The 22382-nt window shown below is 39.4% G+C and overlaps 1 protein-coding gene across 5 annotated transcripts in view; it reads right to left on the bottom strand.

The window, feature by feature from the left end:
• The window catches only part of WDFY3 (WD repeat and FYVE domain containing 3), an 840855-nt gene that overhangs the window by 233036 nt on the left and 585437 nt on the right, over window positions 1–22382 (bottom strand). For 4 of the 5 annotated variants that reach the window (XM_053703393.1, XM_053703396.1, XM_053703395.1 and 1 more), the window contains 2 exons: window positions 14557–14677; window positions 1689–1906 (listed from right to left, as the gene is read on the bottom strand). In XM_053703393.1, the coding sequence (XP_053559368.1) occupies window positions 1689–1906; window positions 14557–14677 (339 nt within the window). The remainder of the gene's footprint in view (window positions 1–1688; window positions 1907–14556; window positions 14678–22382) is intronic. The other variant, XM_053703394.1, reaches the window with a different exon arrangement.

Raw genomic sequence — 22382 nt, 5'->3', positions numbered from 1 at the left:
TTCCTCCGCTCCGCGCCGGCTGGTTCCTGGAAGAAGAAGAGGTCGCCGCTTGGAAGAAGACTTCACCGCCTGGAACAGGACCTTCTCCGCCGGTCTTCAGGAAAAGTAAGGACCACTTGGGGGTTAGAATTAGTTTTTTTTTAAGGGGGGGATCGGGTGAGTTTTAGAGTAGGGGTGTGTGGGTGGTGGGTTGTAATGTTGGGGGGGGGGGGGATTGTTCTTTTTTTTACAGGTAAAAAGGCTGATTACTTTGGGGCAATGCCCCGCAAAAGGCCCTTTTAAGGGCTGGTAATAGAGCTGATTACTTTGGGGCAATGGATCGCAAAAGGCCCTTTTAAGGGCTATTTGTAATTTAGTTTAGGGAAAAATTATTTTGGGGGGCTTTTTTATTTTATTAGGGGGCTTAGATTAGGTGTAATTAGATTAAACGTCTTGTAATATTTTTTTATTTTTTGTAATTTAGTGTTTTTTTTTGTTGTAATATAGTTTAGTTTATTTAATTGTATTTTAGTTTAGAAAATTGTAGTTTATTTAATTAATTTATTGATAGTGTAGTGTTAGGTGTATTTGTAACTTAGGTTAGGATTTATTTTACACGTAATTTAGTAATTATTTTAACTAGGTAGCTATTAAATAGTTATTAAGTATTTAATAGCTATTGTACCTAGTTAAAATAAATACAAAGTTACCTGTAAAATAAATATAAACCCTAAAATAGCTACAATGTAATTATTAATTATATTGTAGCTATCTTAGGGTTTATTTTATAGGTAAGTATTTAGTTTTAAATAGGAATAATTGAGTTAATAATATTAATATTATTTAGATTTATTTAAATAATAATTAAGTTAGGGGGTGTTAGGGTTAGACTTAGGTTTAGGGTAATACATTTAATATAGGTGGCGGCGGGGTCCGGGAGCAGCGGTTTAGGGGTTAATACTAGGATAGGTTTATTGTGGTGTGGGTTATGGCGGTTTAGGGGTTAATAATTAGGCTTTTTGCGTTGTGGGAGGTTGTCGGTCTAGGGGTTAATACATTTATTGTTAGGAGCGAGAGGGGGAATTGAGGATAGAGGGTATACGTGTTGGGCTATTTTTTGGAGGCGTGTTAGACAGTTATGGGAGATTTAAAAGTTTTAGGCGCCGGCAGTTTCTAAAGTACTGTAAGTCACTGGCGACTCCAGAAATTTCTACTTACGCTTATTTCTGGACATCGGTAGTTTGTCCGACTTACAGCACTTTAGCAACTGCCGGCGGGGTATATTACCTCGCTTGCGCCGAAAAGTACGCCATATATCGGATCGCGCCCCTGGTGTCTTTCCTTTCTGTTCTAAAATCCAACTAAGTCTATATTTATTTAAAACAACCATTACCTTTTTGATTACTGCACTGTACTATCTTTCTGAGGGTACTGTGTATACATGACATAAGATACTGTTTACACTTGGTTCTAGCCCCTCTCTCCAAAATGTCCTATTTTAAAGATGCAAATATTCCAAAATCCAAACTATTCCAAAATCCAAACCTGGCCCCAAGCAGTTTGGATAAAGGGTTTTCTACCTGCAATAACCATAGACAGTTTATTGATGCTGAAAATAAACTTTTTTTCCCCCTAGATTTAACAACATGTAATATATTAAATTGTAAAGCATGTGCCATTTACTATACATATTTTTAAAAGACATTTACCTAGCACCGTTCCAATCTTATTGGTCAACACAGAGTCAGTGTGGTCCAGCCACCCTCCTCCACTAACTCCTTCCTTGAATCTAATGAGAATTGGCTGGTTGCTCAGCAACACTACAAGAATCCTCATGGCGGCGGTCACTGTGGTAGAGTGCAGGTGTTCTTCCATGAACATTATAATCCAATCAAAACCAAGAGTCTTAACCAGTTCTTCACATGCTCTTGAGAAATAGAATAAAGAGAAGAATGTTAGCTGAGCAAGCAAGCCCCACCTAAACCAAAGCCATTTCTGAATGAATGTCACTGCACTGTAGGTCAGAGCAAGTAACTCCCATTGATTTGGAGAATTAGTATGGATTTAAAAGCAAGAGCCGCACAATGGGGTGAAAGTACAAAAAAACATCCTTAATTTTACACAAAATTTAATTCATACAGATTGGCAAAGCAGATCTTACATGTTCAGCTCTACAAACAGATCTTACTCATTGCTAAGTGTTCTTTATAGCACAAAACTGATCTGAACTAAGTGGGTACCAATCTATATATACTTTTTTTATTATTTATTTTTATATAAATTTACACCTAGGTGTACATCTGGAATGTGAAACAGGGAAAATAACAAAATGTATGCTTACCTGATAAATTTCTTTCTTTCCGGACATGGAGAGTCCACAACATCATTCCAATTACTAGTGGGATATTCAACTGCTGGCCATCAGGAGGAGGCAAAGAGCACCCCAGCAAAGCTTTTAAGTATAATTTGTCCTACCCATAATCCAAAAAAACAACACAAGGGTGAAAAGGTGCCTGAGGTTAACTCCAAAAAACTGCAGAATTATATAACAAAAGATGGTGGGGTCGTGGACTCTCCATGTCCGGAAAAAAAGACATTTCTTAGGTAAGCATACATTTTGTTTTCTTTCCAATGACTTGGAGAGTCCACAACATCATTCCAATTACTAGTGGGAACCAATACCCAAGCTAGAGGACACGGAATGAACAGGGAGGGAGAAAAAAGGCAGGAGGACCTAAACAGAAGGCACCACCGCTTGAAGAACTTTTCTCCCAAAAGAAGCCTCGGCCAAGGCAAAAGTATAACATTTGTAGAATTTGGAAAAAAGTATGCAAAGAAGACCATGTTGCCGCCTTGCAAATCTGATCCACAGAAGCTTCATTTTTGAAAGCCCAAGGAAACAGTCCAAGTGGAATGAGCCATAATTCTCTCAGGAGGCTGCTGTCCAGCAGTCTCATAAGTCAAACGAATCAAACTTCTCAACCAGAGAGACAGAGAAGAAGAAGTGGCCTTCTGACCCTTACATTTTCCAGAGAAAACAACAAACAGGGCAGAAGATTGCCGAAAATCTTTAGTTGCTTGCAAGTAGAATTTTAGAGCCCGCACAACATCCAAGTTATGCAAAAGACGTTCCTTTTGAGAAGAAGGATTAGGACAAAGAGCAGGAACAACAATTTCCTAATTAATGTTTCGATCTGATACCACCTTAGGGAGAAACCCCAATTTAGTACGAAGAACCGCCTTATCAGCATGAAAAATAAGGTACAGGGAATCACACTGCAGAGCTGAAAGCTCAGACACTCTGCGAGCGGATGAAAACAAATTATGCTCCACAGCTGCATTCATTACTTTTGGGAAATACAGAACCTTGTCACCAGGAGGAAGCAAAGACACCCCAGCCGAAGGCTTAAATATCTCCCCCACTTCCCTCATCCCCCAGTCATTCTGCCAAGGGAACAAGGAACAGTAGGAGAAATATCAGGGTGAAAATGGTGCCAGAAGAACTCATAAAAAAGAATTTAAGGCCACCCACAGAAAAAACGCGCGGGAAGCTGTGGACTCTCCCCGTTCAGAAGAAAAGAAAATGATCAGGTAAGCATAATTTAAGTTTTTCTTCTTTAAACGTGGAGAGTCCACAGCTGCATTAATTACTTTTGGGAAATCAATACCCAAGCTTATAGCTGATACAACCCAGATACCCGATAAAAAAACTACTTCAACAGAAGCAGGAGGAACAAAATATGGAAGAGGACAAGGTAACTACCCGTCAATTAAAACCATAAAGATCCAGGGGGGCGGAGCCAACTACAGAAGCGATAGGACGTATATACTTTGAGCTCCTACAAAATCTTCAAATATTTAGCTTATGGAACATTTATTCTACTCTCTTTCACTTAGCACCTGAGTCTACTTCTTATGAGGGGGAAAACAGCCTTGCTACAACTCTATTTAGTGCGATCTAAAGCATCTATATTGATGCCTACACAGCGAAAATCTTACTGATAGCTCCACGTGGCAGAGGTGATCACCCGTTATATAGCCATAACTTATCTAGCTCTGGACTAACCTTACTAAAAATGGCAGACTTTTCTGAACTTATGAGGGAATCGCTAGAGAAACTAATGCAGCAGCTGGATTTTAACTTTCAAGATCTAACACTGGTACTTCGAGCTCAGAGGGATGAAACGGCTAACCCTCTATCCAAAATGGCGGCTCCTACAGATCCCGATAAGAGCGATGAGGTCTCACAAGTTAACAACAGAGCTGCAGTTGCAGCGCTAGAAATACAGCGGACCTGCTTACCTGCTCCTATACAAGAACCACATCGTGACACAGAGGGATACCTTACAGCCGAGAGGGGTCTAGTCCCAATCGAGCCGGTTAGAGAGAAGCTATATGTCAGGGGCAGAATGCCGATCACTACTACCTCATTGCTGGCAGGTAACATATGTTTTTTTCCGGAAAGATGGGTCCCGGACTGCAACTCAGTTTTGGACACCATGCCGGCTGTTCAATTGCGGAGGCTGTCCATCGCAGCAGAGCTATCACAGGGTGATTGCCATATAGCTTTTATGCCACAAGACAATCCACATGCGATCACACGCTATCAGCCCTGGAGCTCAGATGTACTACCAGGAGGTTTGCAACCTAAAGTTATAGTTTCCACCGCCTACAATGCAATAAGCAGTAATTACGCGAAAGTTCAGAATCAGCTTAAGATGGACGCTGTGGGACACAGGACAGTCGACATACACTGAATGTGGCACACAGACTGAGGCTGGTGGGTAAGCCTGGGTTCCCTATTACCTAGACCTCTCCCTGAGCAGTAGATCATTTTTCTGCTGACCGGATACCATGACGGACATTGCTGGGCTGAAATGCCAGTTTGAGGGTCTATGAACCTTAACTATAAAACTACCCTCTCTGTAAGAGCTTTGTGTTGTCTGGCCCCCCTTGATTCACGGGTCATCTGTGAATATATTACTAGTGGACATTTCTGTGAGAACATTACAGTTGCCTTAGTTTGACTGTTTAACTGAATTTCAATGTTGCATAATATAACTACCTACAGCTATTAAATGTGGTGGTCTCAGTTTAGCTCTCAGGGATAAGAATCATGCACATACCACCTAGTATCTGTTGATAATTCCTATACTGTATGCATGATCTGTTCTTACACCAGCTATCTGTTTTATGTACTCTCAATAGCCTGCTATATGCTCCTCTAATTATAGATACCCTAGTTGTCTCATATATAGTCAATATCGTAAAGCAAGCGATCTTAGCTGACATATGGGAATACTGGTTCACGTATACATTTGTGTTCCTGAGGTCTGGCATGGGATAAAAATCTTTTAGAGATAAAAGACAGAGATGGAGATTACGACCTATGCCCTGAACCTATCTATGAAGCTAACCTTTCAAATATGTCCTGCCTGGTTATAAGTGAAACTCCTACCCGGGCTTCCATTAGACATCTGAAATTGCGAATGTGACCTCAGAGTTTAATTTGATAATAGTCTGACGAACCACGAGTCATCTGAAAAGACATTAACTGTTCTGGTTACTACAAAATTTTGCTTCTCCTGTATTGTGATGTTATGTTGTTTGCAAAGGGGACTAAATGTTTTATTGCACTAGTTCATTGTTATGCTCTCAGGAAGGGCTCAGTTTATTTCCAACAGGTGGCAAGACGATATGACTTGTTTAGATATATAGAAAATATGTCTCTTCATGCAGTTTTTCTCTGCTCATGTTTTGTTTTATTTATGGAAATTACCTATTGAATGCCGCACATGAAATGACGCCAGAGAAATTTTCTATTGGCTCTCACACTCTAGATTACATATTACAAAATATGGTTTAACTATTACTTAAATGTGACATTATATTACTACCTCCTTTTCTGTACATGTCTCACATGTTAGGTGTCACAGCAGAATAGATGCTATGTATATATGTACCCTCCTATCTTTCTACTAAATGCTATATACACGCCATAGGTGATTATACCCTTTGAAGGCTTTAATCTATATTATCCGCCCATCATATAGATTAGATATAAAAACTTCCTTCCCTCAAAGCTTCACTCGTTTAATACGCCTCTCATAGTTTCCTAGCCTGGCCACTGCTATGTATATATTTAGAATACATAGATTTATAACCAAACCCATACTGCAGCCCCTCCAAATTAGGCTCCGCCCCCCCAGCTTTCTCCTCCCCCGTCCCTTCCCCCTCCCACAACTCGAGTGGCTCTTGCCCACTGTAATCCCTCTTCCTTCCAGGGCCCTATGACCTACCTTTGGTCACCCTACAAGCTAACTCCCCACATCATCGCAGCAATCCTCATTTTATTCACCCTAGAGATGTGGAGACCAGCTTATAATTATTAAAAAATAAAATGAAGTTTCACTTCAGTCCGCCCAATCATATATCTGACACCTCCCTAGACACAACATAGGTCGCTACATGTTAGGGCTGACCTCATGATATTACTATGGTTACGTTTATTTCTGTGAACCCTAAAAATATATGATTTACCTTGATATATAGTTCAGTTACTCTTATACCAGCCTAACAGATATAAGGGGTGTCAACACTGTTGTGCTGTACTTTTATGTTAATTTTATGATTGGGCAAATGTTGTATTTTGTATTCTTTGTGCTTTCTGAAACTTCAATAAAAAATCTTTTAAAAAAAAAAAAAACCCCATAAAGATCCCAATTAGAGATCAAACTAAAGTCTGGACTCCACTGAGCACAAAAGCCTCTGAGGAGACAAAATCCAACTCTATAGCAGCACACAAAGAAAAACAAAATTTATGCTTACCTGATAAATTACTTTCTCTTGCGGTGTATCCAGTCCACGGATTCATCCTTTACTTGTGGGATATTCTCATTCCCTACAAGAAGTAGCAAAGAGAGCACACAGCAAAGCTGTCCATATAGCTCCCCCTCTAGCTCCACCCCCCAGTCATTCGACCAAAGGTTAGGAAGAAAAAGGAGAAACCATAGGGTGCAGTGAAAACTGTAGTTTAAACAAAATTTTTTTTACCTAACTTAAATGCCAGGGCGGGCCGTGGACTGGATACACTGCAAGAGAAAGTAATTGATCAGGTAAGCATAAATTCTGTTTTCTCTTGCAAGGTGTATCCAGTCCACGGATTCATCCTTTACTTTTGGGATACCAATACCAAAGCTTTAGGACACGGATGAAGGGAGGGAACAAGACTGGTACCTTAAACGGAAGGCACCACTGCTTGCAAAACCTTTCTCCCAAAAATAGCCTCCGAAGAAGCAAAAGTATCGAATTTGTAAAATTTGGCAAAGGTATGCAGTGAAGACCAAGTCGCTGCCTTACGAATCTGTTCAACAGAAGCCTCATTTTTGAAAGCCCATGTGGAAGCCACTGCTCTGGTAGAATGAGCAGTAATTCTTTCAGGAGGCTGCTGGCCAGCAGTCTCATAGGCCAAACGGATGATGCTTTTCAGTCAAAAGGAAAGAGAGGTAGCAGTCGCTTTCTGACCTCTCCTCTTACCAGAATAGATAACAAACAAGGAAGATATTTGTCTGAAATCCTTAGTTGCTTGTAAATAGAACTTTAAAGCACGAACTACATCAAGATTGTGTAATAGACGTTCCTTCTTCGAAGATGGATTAGGACAAAGAGAAGGAACAACTATTTCCTGGTTAATATTCTTGTTAGAAACAACTTTAGGAAGAAAACCAGGCTTGGTACGCAAAACTACCTTATCTGCGTGGAACACCAGGTAAGGTGAATCACACTGTAAGGCAGATAATTCTGAAACTCTTCGAGCAGAAGAGATAGCTATCAAAAACAAAACTTTCCAAGATAACAACTTAATGTCTATGGAATGTAAAGGTTCAAACGGAACCCCTTGAAGAACCGAAAGAAATAGATTCAAACTCCATGGCGGAGCCACAGGTTTATAGACAGGCTTGATTCTGACTAAAGCCTGAGCAAACGCTTGAACGTCTGGTACCTCTGCCAGACGCTTGTGTAACAGGATAGACAAAGCAGATATTTTTCCTTTTAAGGAACTAGCTGACAATCCTTTCTCCAGTCCTTCTTGGAGAAAGGAGAATATCCTGGGAATCCTAATCTTACTCCATGAGTAACCCTTGGATTCACAACAACAAAGATATTTCCGCCATATCTTATGGTAGATTTTCCTGGTGACAGGCTTTCTACCCTAAATCAGAGTATCTATAACTGACTCTATATATATATATATATTATAAAGATATACTCTTTGTAAATCATCGGTAGTATGAATAACAGGTAAATACTCGCTGCAATGAGCCGCAGAGCATACTATAGTGCCATCACTAGAGTGTCATTACTACTCGATGTCTTCACTATCATGCAAATTGCCATAACCATGAGCAGAATATCCAAAAGGGTAAAGAAATGTACATACACTATATACGGCTCCCCAACAATATCAATATACTTATCCCATGATAGTATCCTATCCAAACCTCACAATGTACTGTATCCCTAAAAATATTACCTAATGAGCCCAAAGCTTCTAACTTCAGAAAAATAAGCCAGTTCCCTATCATGCCGTCACAATATGCTATATCAAATCATTATTAGTGTGAATAATATCCACAAAACCTATTTACTTATAGAGGACTAACCACAATATAGATTAGTTGCCTCAAACCCAAACAGGAGCACAAGACAATTACTACAAACATTTTAGTGTTAGTGTAAGATAATGTAGGTATGTGATGTGTTATTATATGAATTAGTGATATAATTTTGGCATAATAAAAAAAAGTCGCCTATGAGCGAGGTGCTATAGTGGTGGATCAGATCAACTGACCTATTTTCTTGTGGTCTTGTTTAGTGTGTGTAAATATGAAGTGTGTTACAGTGCTATATATGACTCATAACTTGTGATATAATGATAATCTATGTATGTGCCCTACATTAAAATATCTTTATTGCAAGTACCCAAATATAATCATTAGGAGGTCAATAGATATTGTCCCCCATACCTTATTAAGGACACATTCATATGTGCTTGTGTTTATTTTAACCACTAAGTGCTATATTTATTAATCCCCCTGTTTAATATATATGTGTATTAGATGATAGTCAACTTGACTATGTGTAAATTAATGTGAAGTGTATAAACATGTATAAGTGTTATAATCAAATTGACCTCTCTATGTATTAGTATCTCTAATAAGGTGATTAACTTTCTTATTAACAATGTGCTAATTAACATCATTCCGAATAGTGTCTATACATGACAATAATGTCAAACCAAATAAAAACAACATAGTACAATATTTTCCTGCAGATTGTCCACCATACATAGCCCACCCATAATGGGTTTTGAGTGATTTATTTGGTTGTAAGGGTGTCACATAAGACAAGAAAACCAAAGCTAATATCTCTAGTATCCCATTTTTAAATAATCGCTATCTATCCTAACCTGGAAATGTAATATCTGATACAATATAAGACGTACCTAAGTGTGGGATTAGTAGTTATACCTCCTCTATATGTACAACAAGAATCTAAGATAGGGTTGAAATATCTATTGGCTACAAATCCAATCAATAGGACCCTTCTATACTAACGACAACTCCTATTGACTGTCTACTCATTGAGTTATTCCCATCAGACATTGTAAATTAGAGTCATGATCCATACCCGGTAGCAAGTCAGTCATGCATATCCCATTACATACCAGAATGTCACTAAAAAGAAGCTGAATCAATCACTTTGTGGCTAGAGGGGAACAAGGACAGGAATCTAAATATCCAATATGTCTCCCTCTGGCGCAAACGAACATATCTATTGGTGCCTACAGTGTGGGAGATGTGTTCTAGAGGAGTGATCTTGAATGTGTGATGGCCTCCATAGTGTTGAACTGTACTGTGCATGGAGACGCTATGTTTCATGGAGCAATTTTTTTATATTCCTCCAGTGCTCACTCCACCTGGTGCGGATTTTTCTGCAGGTGCGGCCTAAATATTGTAGGCTGCACTCGCATGTGAGAACATAAATCACATAATCGCTATCACAGTCAATTCTACTTTCAATCGCAATAGTTTCCCCTGGGGTATGGCACAACACAGTTTTGTGTCCATGTGTTACATGTTTACACGTTACACCTCTTTTTGTTACATCTGTATGTTCCTATTTTCCCTTTCTTGTTAATGGGAATGTTTTGGTTATGTATGTTCTTCTTTTTGTATATCACTATCTTGCTAGGGGCTAGTTTTTGTTTAAGGGTTGGTGCTCTACGGAACACTAATCTGGAATTTTTATTTAAGTTGTTTTTAAGAATGGGATCTTTCAGAATTATAGGTCAATATGTATTTAAAATTCGTCTGATTTGTATTGATTTGCATTCGTCTGAGTTGTATTGGGTAATGAACACCGGATCCTTAGAATATTCTTTATTTTTCGTTTTATTATCTCCCTCCAATCTAGGTGCAAGAATGATATTTCTATCTTCATTCCTTGCTTTGATATATCCATCTTTAATTCTATAGGATATCCTTTCTCTCTAAATCTTGATATTAAGATTTCAGATTGAGCATCATACAGTTCCATCGTACAGCAATTTCTCCTAATCCGTCTGGACTGACTATAGGGAATGTTGGTCTTCCAGCTATTCAGATGGTTACTTGAAAAATGGAGAAAGTTGTTGCTATCTACTTCCTTGAAATAGGTGGAAGATCCAACACCCCCCACATCAGTCCATTCCAGAACTACATCCAGGAATTCAATTTTATCTAATTGTATGTTATAGGTAAATGATAGACCCATATGATCGGAATTGAGACTGTTCACAAATAGGTTGGCATCTTCTACAGAGCCATTCCAAACGAAAATTAGATCATCTATGTAACAGCCATAGAATACCAGATTCGCCTCCCAACTAGAGTAATAAATATTTTTCTCTTTGAATATGCCCATGAATAAGTTACCCATAGCTGTTCCCTTTGTCTGCAAATAAAAGTCATCCAAGAAATGAAAATAATTGTGAGACAAAATGTATTCAATACATGTTAAAATGAATTCTTGTTGTGAAGAAGGTAAATATATATCGTTCTCCAGATAACTGCTTACCGCACTTATACCTAATTTATGGTCAATGTTGGAATAAAGTGACTCCACATCACATGTTATCCAGAGATGTTGGTCCCCTCTTTGAACAGTTAGTTTATTTAACAGGTCTGTCTGTAGTATCCTTAATATAAGATGGTAACTTGGTGACGTATTTTTGTAAATGGAGATATTAGGATATTTGTGAGACAAAAACGGACTCAATGAAAGATAGAATGCAAATCATTGGGAGACAAAAAATTTATATTATTTTAACTGGCTAATTGTGAAAATCATTAATAATAATGCTGATGAGATGTAACATAAAATGAAATGGACATATATCTTTTATTTTAGAGATGTATAATGAAATGAAATGTTTATCTATTTTCTATGTCACCACATAATTGTATAGGATATATGTTGCTTTTTAAGATTGCTGCTTTATACATATGGTGTAAGATAAGGTATACAGCTTTTGGGTTCAAATAGGTAGATTCAGAATGTAGATTCTGAAGATGCAGGTGTATGTAATTAATTAGAGAACACGCCCCCTAAAAGGGAGGATATGGTTCATTTCTGTTAGGTAGGAGCTATATAAAGCAGGTGTATTGTTAAGGTGTATACTATGCCTGAGGAAACAGCATTATAGCGCCGAGAAACACGTTGCATGTATAGGGGGATATTTGGATACCCTTTTTCCACTTTTGTATTTGTTTTTAAACTTATTAAATATCATATTTTACTAAAACTGAAATTGAGTGGAAACTCCTTACCTGCCTGTGATCATTGAGTTCCTATTGGAGTTGGAATTGGGGGCGGAACCTTCATGCTGATTTAAAGTAAGCAGAAGGCTTCTTGTTTTGTTTTCCCTTGTTCCAGGACTGGTTGGATTTCCAAGTGGATCTGGTTTTGAAGAGGAGGACTTTTGTCCCTTAAAGTTACGAAATTAACGAAAATTAGAAGTCTGATGACCTCTAGGTCTATTCTTCTTGTCCTGGGGTAGGAAAGATCCCTTTCCACCTGTAATCTGTGAAATGATCTCCGCCAGACCAGGTCCTAAGAGAGTCTTTCCCTTATAGGGTAAAGCCAAAAGCTTGGCCTTAGAAGAAACATCAGCTGACCAAGATTTTAAACACAGAGCCCTGCGGGCTAGTACTGTGAAGCTAGACATATTAGCTCCCAGACGAATTATCTGCATATTGGCATCACAGATAAAGGTATTGGCCAATTTGAGAGCTTTGATCCTATCTTGGATCTCCTCTACTGTAGTTTCCTCTGTAATAAGATAAGACAATGCATTGCACCAATAAGATGCAGCTCCTGCAGCTGTAGCAATATTCGCTGCAGGTTGCCAATGTAACCCTTGATGTATGTACATCTTTTTTAAGTAAGCCTCTAACTTTTTGCCCATTGGGTCCTTAAAAGAGCAACTATCCTCTATAGGAATGGTAGTTCTCTTAGCAAGAGTAGAAATAGCTCCTTCTACTTTAGGAACAGTGTGCCATGAGTCAGGAACAGAGTTAGCAACAGGAAACATCTTAAAAACAGGGGAAGGGGAACAAGGAACCCCTGGCCTATCCCATTCCTGAGCCATAATTTCAGACATCTTCCTAGGGACAGGAAAAACCTCCTCAGAAGATGGAGAATCATAAACTCTATCCAATTTAAGAGACTTTGTGGGGTTGACAGCAAAGGTTCAGAGTCGTCTAAACTAGCTAGAACCTCCTTCAGTAGTAACCGGAGGTGCTAAAGCTTAAATCCAAAATTAACCTCTTCAGATTCTGAAGATTTTTCTGCTAAAGTGTCAGAGTCTGCGATCTCGCCTTCAGAAGCTACTGAAGTATTCCTCTTACTATCAGGCAGATGTTTAGATTTTCTTTTACGCTTACCCGTAGAAAGGAAAGCTGGCAAAGCCGCAGTTACTGCAGATGAAATATGAGCGGCAAAATCCCCAGGTAAATACACCCCCCCAGGTGGATGAGAGGACACAGAAGGCACATTATGATAAACAATTAAGGCTTGGGACGTTTGAGGAGAATGCTGAGGCATTTCATGCACAGCATTATCTTGAGAGATAGGCTCAGAAGGGAGTAATTTGTCTTTAAATTTTAAAGTCTTAGTTAAACAAGAGGAGCAAAATTGCATAGGCAGGACAATTTGGGCCTCTAAACATAGTAAACATCTATACATAGAAACGGATTGATCTTGTTCAGAGTCCATAGCAGAAAATAAACAGGTCCCACAAGTAATTGTCAAAAGTAAGCAAAATAAAATGAAGCAGGCAATAAAATCTAGAATATTATCAATGAAAATTAGAATTTTGGCCTCTAAATTCAAAATTTAATAAAAACAACAAAGAAGGCTTTCTTGGAAAAAAAAACAAAAAAAAACTCAGATTGTCTGAGGTTCCTACCGCCAAGAGAGATATCCCACTAGTAAGAGGAAATCCTCTCCTCCTAAACAATCCTTGTCTTGTGTATATGAAGTAAATAATATCACCAGCTACGAGTAGACACTGGAGCTCCCTCCGTAATGAAAACTTACTAATCATAAACCGGAAGTGCGGGCGTCACGTGAGCGGGACCAAATAACACTGCACAATACTTTTAACCAGTGTAAAAAGGGTGCGAAGATAAAAAAAAACGTTTTCTCACTCGTTATAATCTTACAATAAAATAAGCCTCAAAAGTCACTGTGACTTCTGTCATGCATTTAAGCTCCTGCCTTAAAATGAAAAAAAAAATAAGACCTAGGATTCCTAATAAAGAGCATCATTTATTGTTAACCCCATACATCCCTTAGCAATCATGTCTCATTCTGAGTGCCATTCATATTATGTGCTAAATATATTGTCCCCATATGAATCTTCTTTATAAAAAAAATGGATTATTATGTCCCAGAAATAACGGATCTGAAAGAGAGGTTTAACCTCTTAAGTGCTGCTCTCCTTCTGTACCTAAAAGGCAAAGGCACTTACCTTAGATTCAATTGCATGATAGATGCTGATCCTTAGGTGTGGTAGGCGCTTCACTCTCTGTCATAGACCTGTAGGAAAAGAAAGAACAGAGCAACTTACTCTGGCTTTCTACAAAGGGGTAGCAAAGACTTCCTCGCCGCCTTTTACCTGCTAAAAGCCACCACTACTCTTACTCAAGAGATTGACGTGGACACAGCTAGACCCCAATCCTTGCTTGCAGGGAACAGTGCCCATAAAAGAATTCAATTCTTCAGACACTAACTTCGCAAAACCTCCATTGACAGAGGCAAAGAGAATGACTGGGAGTTATAGGTAAGGCAGATAAACTTAACAGCTTTGCTGGGGTGCTCTTTGCCTCCTCCTGCAGGCTAGGAGTTGAATATCACACTAGTAATTGTAATGATGTCTTGGACTCTCCATGTCATAGGAAAGAAAATATGATTTATATAACTGCCTACACTATTGCATTTTACCCCAGAATTACTCTGCTACTAAAAACTTACTGCAAATTTACAGAGGTCTTTTCCTTTGTTGTATACAAAAGTTTAAGAAGCATATCCAACAGTCTGTTCCGTAGGAGGATAAGATTTGCTGATACAAGTCCCCCAAAATCATCTTCTGTTCCTTAGAGGAAACATGAATGCAGAGAACGTAACATTAATATAACATTCTGTTTTATTTGTATACACTTACTTTTACATACGTTTAAGAGATCTAAATCTTATATATAGTTAAAGGGACAGTCTACACTAAAATTGTTATTGTTTAAAAAACACAATTTATGCTTACCTGATAAATGTATTTCTCTTGTGGTGTATCCAGTCCACGGATCATCCATTACTTGTGGGATATTCTCATTCCCAACAGGAAGTTGCAAGAGGACACCCACAGCAGAGCTGTAATATAGCTCCTCCCCTAACTGTCATAGCCAGTCATTCGACCGAAAACAAGCCGAGAAAGGAGGAACCATAGGGTGCAGTGGTTACTGTAGTTTAAATTTAAAAATTACCTGCCTTAAAATGACAGGGCGGGCCGTGGACTGGATACACCACAAGAGAAATAAATTTATCAGGTAAGCATAAATTGTGTTTTCTCTTGTAAGGTGTATCCAGTCCACGGATCATCCATTACTTGTGGGATACCAATACCAAAGCTAAAGTACACGGATGAAGGGAGGGACAAGGCAGGAACTTAAATGGAAGGAACCACTGACCGTAAAACCTTTCTCCCAAATATAGCCTCTGAAGAAGCAAAAGTATCAAATTTGTAAAATTTTGAAAAAATATGAAGCGAAGACCAAGTCGTCGCCTTGCAAATCTGATCAAAAGAAGCCTCATTTTTAAAGGCCCAAGTGGAAGCCACAGCTCTAGTGGAATGAGCTGTAATCCTTTCAGGAGGCTGCTGTCCAGCAGTCTCATAGGCTAAGCGGATTAAGCTTCTTAGTCAAAAAGAAAAAGAGGTTGCCGAAGACTTTTGACCTCTCCTCTGTCCAGAGTAGACAACAAACAAAGCAGATGTTTGACGAAAATCTTTAGTAGCTTGTAAGTAAAACTTTAAAGCACGGACCACGTCCAGATTGTGTAACACAAGGATGGAATAACAATCTCTTGATTGATATTCTTGTTAGATACCACCTTAGGTAAGAACCCAGGTTTGGTACGCAGGACTACCTTATCCGTATGAAAAATCAGATAAGGAGAATCACATTGTAAGGCAGATAGCTCAGAGACTCTACGAGCCGAGGAAATAGCTACCAAAAAAAAAAGAACTTTCCAAGATAAAAGCTTGATATCTATGGAATGAAGAGGTTCAAACGGAACTCCTTGAAGAACCTTAAGAACCAAGTTTAAGCTCCATGGTGGAGCAACAGGTTTAAACACAGGCTTGATTCTAACTAAAGCCTGACAAAATGCCTGAACGTCTGGAACATATGCCAGACGCTTAACTAGCTGACAATCCTTTTTCCAAACCTTCTTGGAGAAAAGATAATATCCTAGCAATCCTGACCTTACTCCATGAGTAACCCTTGGATTCACACCAATAAAGATATCTACGCCATACCTTATGGTAAATTTTCCTGGTGACAGGCTTTCGTGCCTGTCTTAAGGTATCAATAACTGACTCGGAGAAGCCACTCTTTGATAAAATCAAGCGTTCAATCTCCAGGCAGTCAGCCTCAGAGAAATTAGATTTGGATGGTTGAAAGGACCCTGAAGTAGAAGGTCCTGTTTCAGAGGCAGAGACCATGGTGGAAAGGATGACATGTCCACTAGATCTGCATTCCAGGTCCTGAGTGGCCACGCAGGTGCTATCAGAATCACCGATGCTCTCTCCTGCTTGATCTTGGCAATCAGTCGAGGGAGCAGAGGAAACAGTGGAAACACATAAGCAAGGTTGAAAGACCAGGGCGCTGCTAGAGCATCTATCAGTGTCGCCTTGGGATCCCTGGACCTGGATCCGTAACACGGAAGCTTGGCGTTCTGGCGAGACGCCATGAGATCCAGTTCTGGTTTGCCCCAACGATGAATCAGTTGTGCAAATACCTCCAGATGGAGTTCCCACTCTCCCGGATGAAAAGTCTGACGACTTATAAAATCCGCCTCCCAGTGCTCTACACCTGGGATATGGATAGCTGATAGGTGGCAAGAGTGAATCTCTGCCCAGCGAATTATTTTTGAAACTTCTAACATCTCTAGGGAACTTCTCGTTCCCCCTTGATGGTTGATGTAAGCTACAGTCGTGATGTTGTCCGACTGAAATCTGATGTACCTCAGAGTTGCTAACTGAGGCCAAGCCTGAAGAGCCTTGAATATCGCTCTTAGTTCCGGAATATTTAATGGAAGGAGAGACTTCTCCTGAGTCCACGATCCCTGAGCCTTCAGGGAGTTCCAGACTGCACCCCAACCTAAAAGGCTGGCATCTGTCGTAACAATTGTTCAATCTGGCCTGCGAAAGGTCATACCTTTGGACAGATGGACCCAAGATAGCCACCAGAGAAGAGAATCCCTGGTCTCTTGGTCCAGATTCAGTTGAGGGGACAAATCTGTGTAATCCCCGCTCCACTGACTGAGCATGCATAGTTGCAGCGGTCTGAGATGTAAGCGTGCAAACGGCACTATGTCCATTGCCGCTACCATTAAGCCGATTACTTCCATACACTGAACCACTGAAGGGCGCGGAATGGAATGAAGAACCCGGCAGGAATTTAGAAGCTTTGATAACCTGGACTCCGTCAGGTGAATTTTCATTTCTACAGAATCTATCAGAGTCCCTAGAAAGGAAACTCTTGTGAGTGGGGATAGAGAACTCTTTTCCTCGTTCACTTTCCACCCATGCGACCACAGAAATGCCAGTACTACGTCCGTATGAGACTTGGCAATTTGGAAGTTTGACGCCTGTATCAGGATGTCGTCTAAATAAGGGGCTACTGCTATGCCCCACTGCCTTAGGACCGCCATAAGCGACCCTAGAACCTTTGTAAAGATTCTTGGGGCTGTAGCTAATCCCAAGGGAAGAGCTACAACTGGTAATGCCTGTCTTGAAAGGCAAACCTGAGAAACCGATGATGATCTTTGTGTATAGGAATGTGAAGATAAGCATCCTTTAGATCCACTGTAGTCATATATTGACTCTCCTGGATCAGTGGTAGGATGGTACGAATAGTTTCCATCTTGAACGACGGAACTTTGAGGAATTTGTTTAAGATCTTTAGATCCAAAATTGGTCTGAAGGTTCCCTCTTTTTTAGGAACCACAAACAGATTTGAGTAAAAACCCTGTCCCTGTTCCTCCTTTGGAACTGGATGGATCACTCCCATAAATAGGAGGTCTCGTACACAGTGTAAGAATGCCTCTCTCTTTATCTGGTGTGCAGATAATTGTGAAAGGTGAAATCTCCCTTTTGGGGGGGAAGCTTTGAAGTCCAGAAGATATCCCTGGGATATAATTTCCAACGCCCAGGGATCCTGAACATCTCTTGCCCACGCCTGGGCAAAGAGTGAAAGTCTGCCCCCTACTAGATCCGTTCCCGGATAGGGGGCCGTTCCTTCAGCGCTGTCTTAGAGGCAGCAGCAGGCTTTTTTTACCTGCTTACCTTTTTTCCAGGTCAGGTTTGGTCTCCAGACCGTCTTAGATTGAGCAAAAGTTCCCTCTTGTTTATTATTAGAGGAAGTTGATGCCGCACCTGCCTTGAAGTTTTGAAAGGCACGAAAATTAGACTGTTTGGCCCTAGATTTGGACCTGTCCTGAGGAAGGCCATGACCTTTTCCTCCAGTGATATCAGCAATAATCTCCTTCAACCAGGCCCGAATAGGGTCTGCCCCTTGAAGGGAATGTTAAGTAGCTTAGATTTTGAAGTCACGTCAGCTGACCATGATCTAAGCCATAGCGCTCTGCGCGCCTGTATAGCAAAACCAGAATTCTTAGCCGTTAGTTTAGTCAAATGAACAATGGCATCAGAATAAAAGAATTGGCTAGTTTAAGTGCTCTAAGTTTGCCAAGTATGTCATCCAATGGAGTCGCTACCTGTAAAGCCTCTTCCAGAGACTCAAACCAGTACGCCGCAGCAGCAGTGACAGGGGCAATGCATGCAAGGGGCTGTAGGATAAAACCTTGTTGAATAAATATTTTCTTAAGGTAACCTCTAATTTTTTATCCATTGGATCTAAAAAAAAAAAAAAAAAAAAAAGCAAAACTGTCCTCGACAGGGATAGTAGTACGCTTTACTAGAGTAGAAACTGCTCCCTCCACCTTAGGGACTGTCTGCCATAAGTCTTGTGTGGTGGCGTCTATTGGAAACATTTTTCTAAAAATAGGAGGGGAAGAGAACGGCACACCTGGTCTATCCCATTCCTTATTAATAATTTCTGTAAACCTTTTAGGTATTTGGAAAAACATCAGTACACACCGGCACTGCAAAGTATTTATCCAGTCTACACAATTTCTCTGGCACTGCAATTGTATCACAGTCATTCAGAGCAGCTAAAACCTCCCTAAGCAACACGCGGAGGTGTTCAAGCTTAAATTTAAATGTAGAAATATTAGAATCAGGTATCTTTCCTGAGTCATTAACATCACCCACTGAATGAAGCTCTCTTTCCTCAGCTTCTGCATATTGTGAGGCAGTATCAGACATGGTTCTTAAAGCGTCAGTATGCTCTGCATTTTGTCTCACCCCAGAGCTATCTCGCTTACCTCTAAGTTCAGGTAGTCTGGCTAATACCGCTGACAGTGTATTATTCATGACTGCCGCCATGTCTTGTAAAGTAAACGCTATGGGCGCCCTAGATGTATTTGGCGCCATTTGAGCGTGAGTCCCTTAAGCGGGAGTCAAAGGGTCTGACACGTGGGGAAAGTTAGTCGGCATAACTTCCCCCTCATCAGATTCCTCTGGTGATACATTTTTTAAAGATTTTATTGCATAAAATGAAATCAGTACATTTGGTACACATTCTAAGAGGGGGTTCCACCATGGCTTTTAAACATAATAAACAAGGAGTTTCTTCTATGTCAGACATGTTTATACAGAATAGCAATGAGACTAGCAAGCTTGGAAAACACTTTAAATCAAGTTAACAAGCAAATATAAAAAACGGTACTGTGCCTTTAAGAGAAACAAATTTTGTCAGAATTTGAAAAACAGTGAAAAAATGCAGTAAATCAAACGAAATTTTTACAGTGTGTATAATAGGCTAACAGAGCATTGCACCCACTTGCAAATGGATGATTAACCCCTTAGTTAAAAAAACGGATCAAAAAAACGAAATAGACGTTTTTTTAACAGTCACAACCAACTGCCACAGCAAGCTGTGACCCTACCTTCCCCAATAAACGACTTTGGAAAGCCTTTGGGCCCTTTAGAGATGTCCTATAGCATTCAGAGGGCCTTTGAGGGAAGCTGGATGTCACAGTTTGTAATTTTAACTGCACCAACTGTAACTTTTATACTACAACAGTGGAAATTGTTTCTAGTCAAAATTTAAGCCAGCCATCTGGAAAAAACTAGGCCCCAATAAATTTTTATCACCAAAGCATATATAAAAACGATTAAACATGCCAGCAAACGTTTTATATTGCAATATCATAAGGGTATTACCCCTGGGAGTAAGCATGATACCAGTCGTTATTAAATCACTGTATTCAGGCTTAACTTACATTAATCCGGTATCAGCAGCATTTTCTAGTGTTTTCCATCTCTAGAAAAAATTATAACTGCACATACCTGATAGCAGAATAAACTGCACGCCATTCTCTCGCTGAAGTTACCTCATCTGTGTAATCCCCTCAGACATATGTGAGAACAGCAATGGATCTTAGTTACAACCTGCTAAGATCATAGAAACCTCAGGCAGATTCTTCTTCTATTTACTGCCTGAGATAAAATAGCACAACTCCGGTGCTATTTAAAAATAACAAACTTTTGATTGAAGAAAATAAACTAGCTATATTTAACCACTCTCTCCTACAACGTCCTTGCTTGTTGAGAGTTGCAAGAGAATGACTGGCTATGACAGTTAGGGGAGGAGCTATATTACAGCTCTGCTGTGGGTGTCCTCTTGCAACTTCCTGTTGGGAATGAGAATATCCCACAAGTAATGGATGATCCGTGGACTGGATACACCTTACAAGAGAAAGATAGATAACGCCTTTACTAACCATTCCCCAGCTTTGCACAACCAACATTGTTATATTAATATACTTTATACAATTTAAACCTCTAAATTTCTGCCCGTTTATAAACCACTATGGACAGCCCCTTATCACATGCAATTGTATTTGCTTTCACAACAGGAGGCTGCTAGTTCATGTGGGCCATATAGATAACATTGTGTTAATGCCCGAGGAGTTATTTAATATTTAGCACAACACAGTACTAAATGCAAGTCAATAGATAATAAATAAAATGTCACATGATCAGGGGCTGTCAGAAGATGCTTTTGATACAAGGTAATCACAGAGATAAAAAGTGTATTAATATAACAGTGTTGGTTATTCAAAACTGGGGAATGGGTAATAAAGGGATTATCTATCTTTTAAAACAATAACAGTTATATTGTAGACTGTAACAGTCAACACCAAAATTGTTATTGTTTAAAAAGATAGATAATCCCTTTACTACCCATTCCCCAGCTTTGCAGAACCAATATTATTATATTAATATACTTTATAACCTTAAATCTCTAAATGTCTGTATGTTTCTAAGCAACAAACAGACAGCCTCTTATCACATGCTTTTTTATTTGCTTTTGACAAGAGGAGACTGCTAATTGATGTGAACCATATAGATAACAATGTGCTCATGCCCCGTGAATAGATAATAAAGTCATGTGATCAGGGGGATGTCCAAAGAGGCTGAGATACAAGGTAATCACAGAGGTAAAAAAGGAAATTTATGCTTACCTGATAAATTGATTTCTTCTACGATACGACGAGTCCACGGATTCATCCTTACTTAGGAGGATTAGGACATAAAGAAGGAACAACAATTTCCAGATTTATATTCTTATTTGAAACAACCTTAGGAAGGAATCCAGGTTTAGTACGCAAAACCACCTTATCAGAATGGAATATAAGATAAGGCGAGTCACATTGTAATGCAGAAAGCTCAAACTCTTCGAGCAGAAGAGATAGCAACTAAAAACAAAACTTTAAAAGATAAAAGCTTAATATCTATGGAATGCATGGGTTCAAACGGAACCCCTTGAAGAACATTGAGAACTAAATTCAAACTCCATGGCGAAGCAACAGGTTTAAACACAGGCTTGATTCTGACTAAAGCCTGACAAAAAGACTGAACGTCTGGGACATCCGCCAGACGTCTGTGCAGTAAAATTGACAAAGCAGAAATTTGTCCCTTTAAGGAACTAGCTGATAATCCTTTCTCCAATCCTTCTTGGAGAAAGGACAAAATCTTAGGAATCCTAACCCTACTCCATGAGTAGCCCTTGGATTTGCAAGAAATGGTAAAAACAATAGGTAGATAGAAGTTAAACGCTATAAGCGAGGGTTAGAGAGGGGACTATATTACCAGTATAATAAGTATAATATGTATTATCCACTAGAAGGGTGTGTGTAAAGGAAATAGTGACCAAAAAAAGGGTCTAAATATAGAAAGGCCAGGAGATAGGGGGTGCTGTATTTATATCCAACACTGATAAAGTATATACAAAAAACGCTAACCAATTAGAGTGTATCTAGAGGAATTATATATTTGAAACAAGTACGAGGTGAAGGTTATAAATTAGTACAGGGTGAAGGTTATAAATTTAGAAACAATTTATTTAAAACAAATTGATTAAAACAATGAAATAGTAAGCATATCTAAAACAAGC

This window comes from Bombina bombina, chromosome 2, assembly GCF_027579735.1.
Source record: "Bombina bombina isolate aBomBom1 chromosome 2, aBomBom1.pri, whole genome shotgun sequence".
Lineage (NCBI taxonomy): Eukaryota > Metazoa > Chordata > Amphibia > Anura > Bombinatoridae > Bombina > Bombina bombina.
This window is presented reverse-complemented; position numbering and strand designations above follow the sequence as displayed.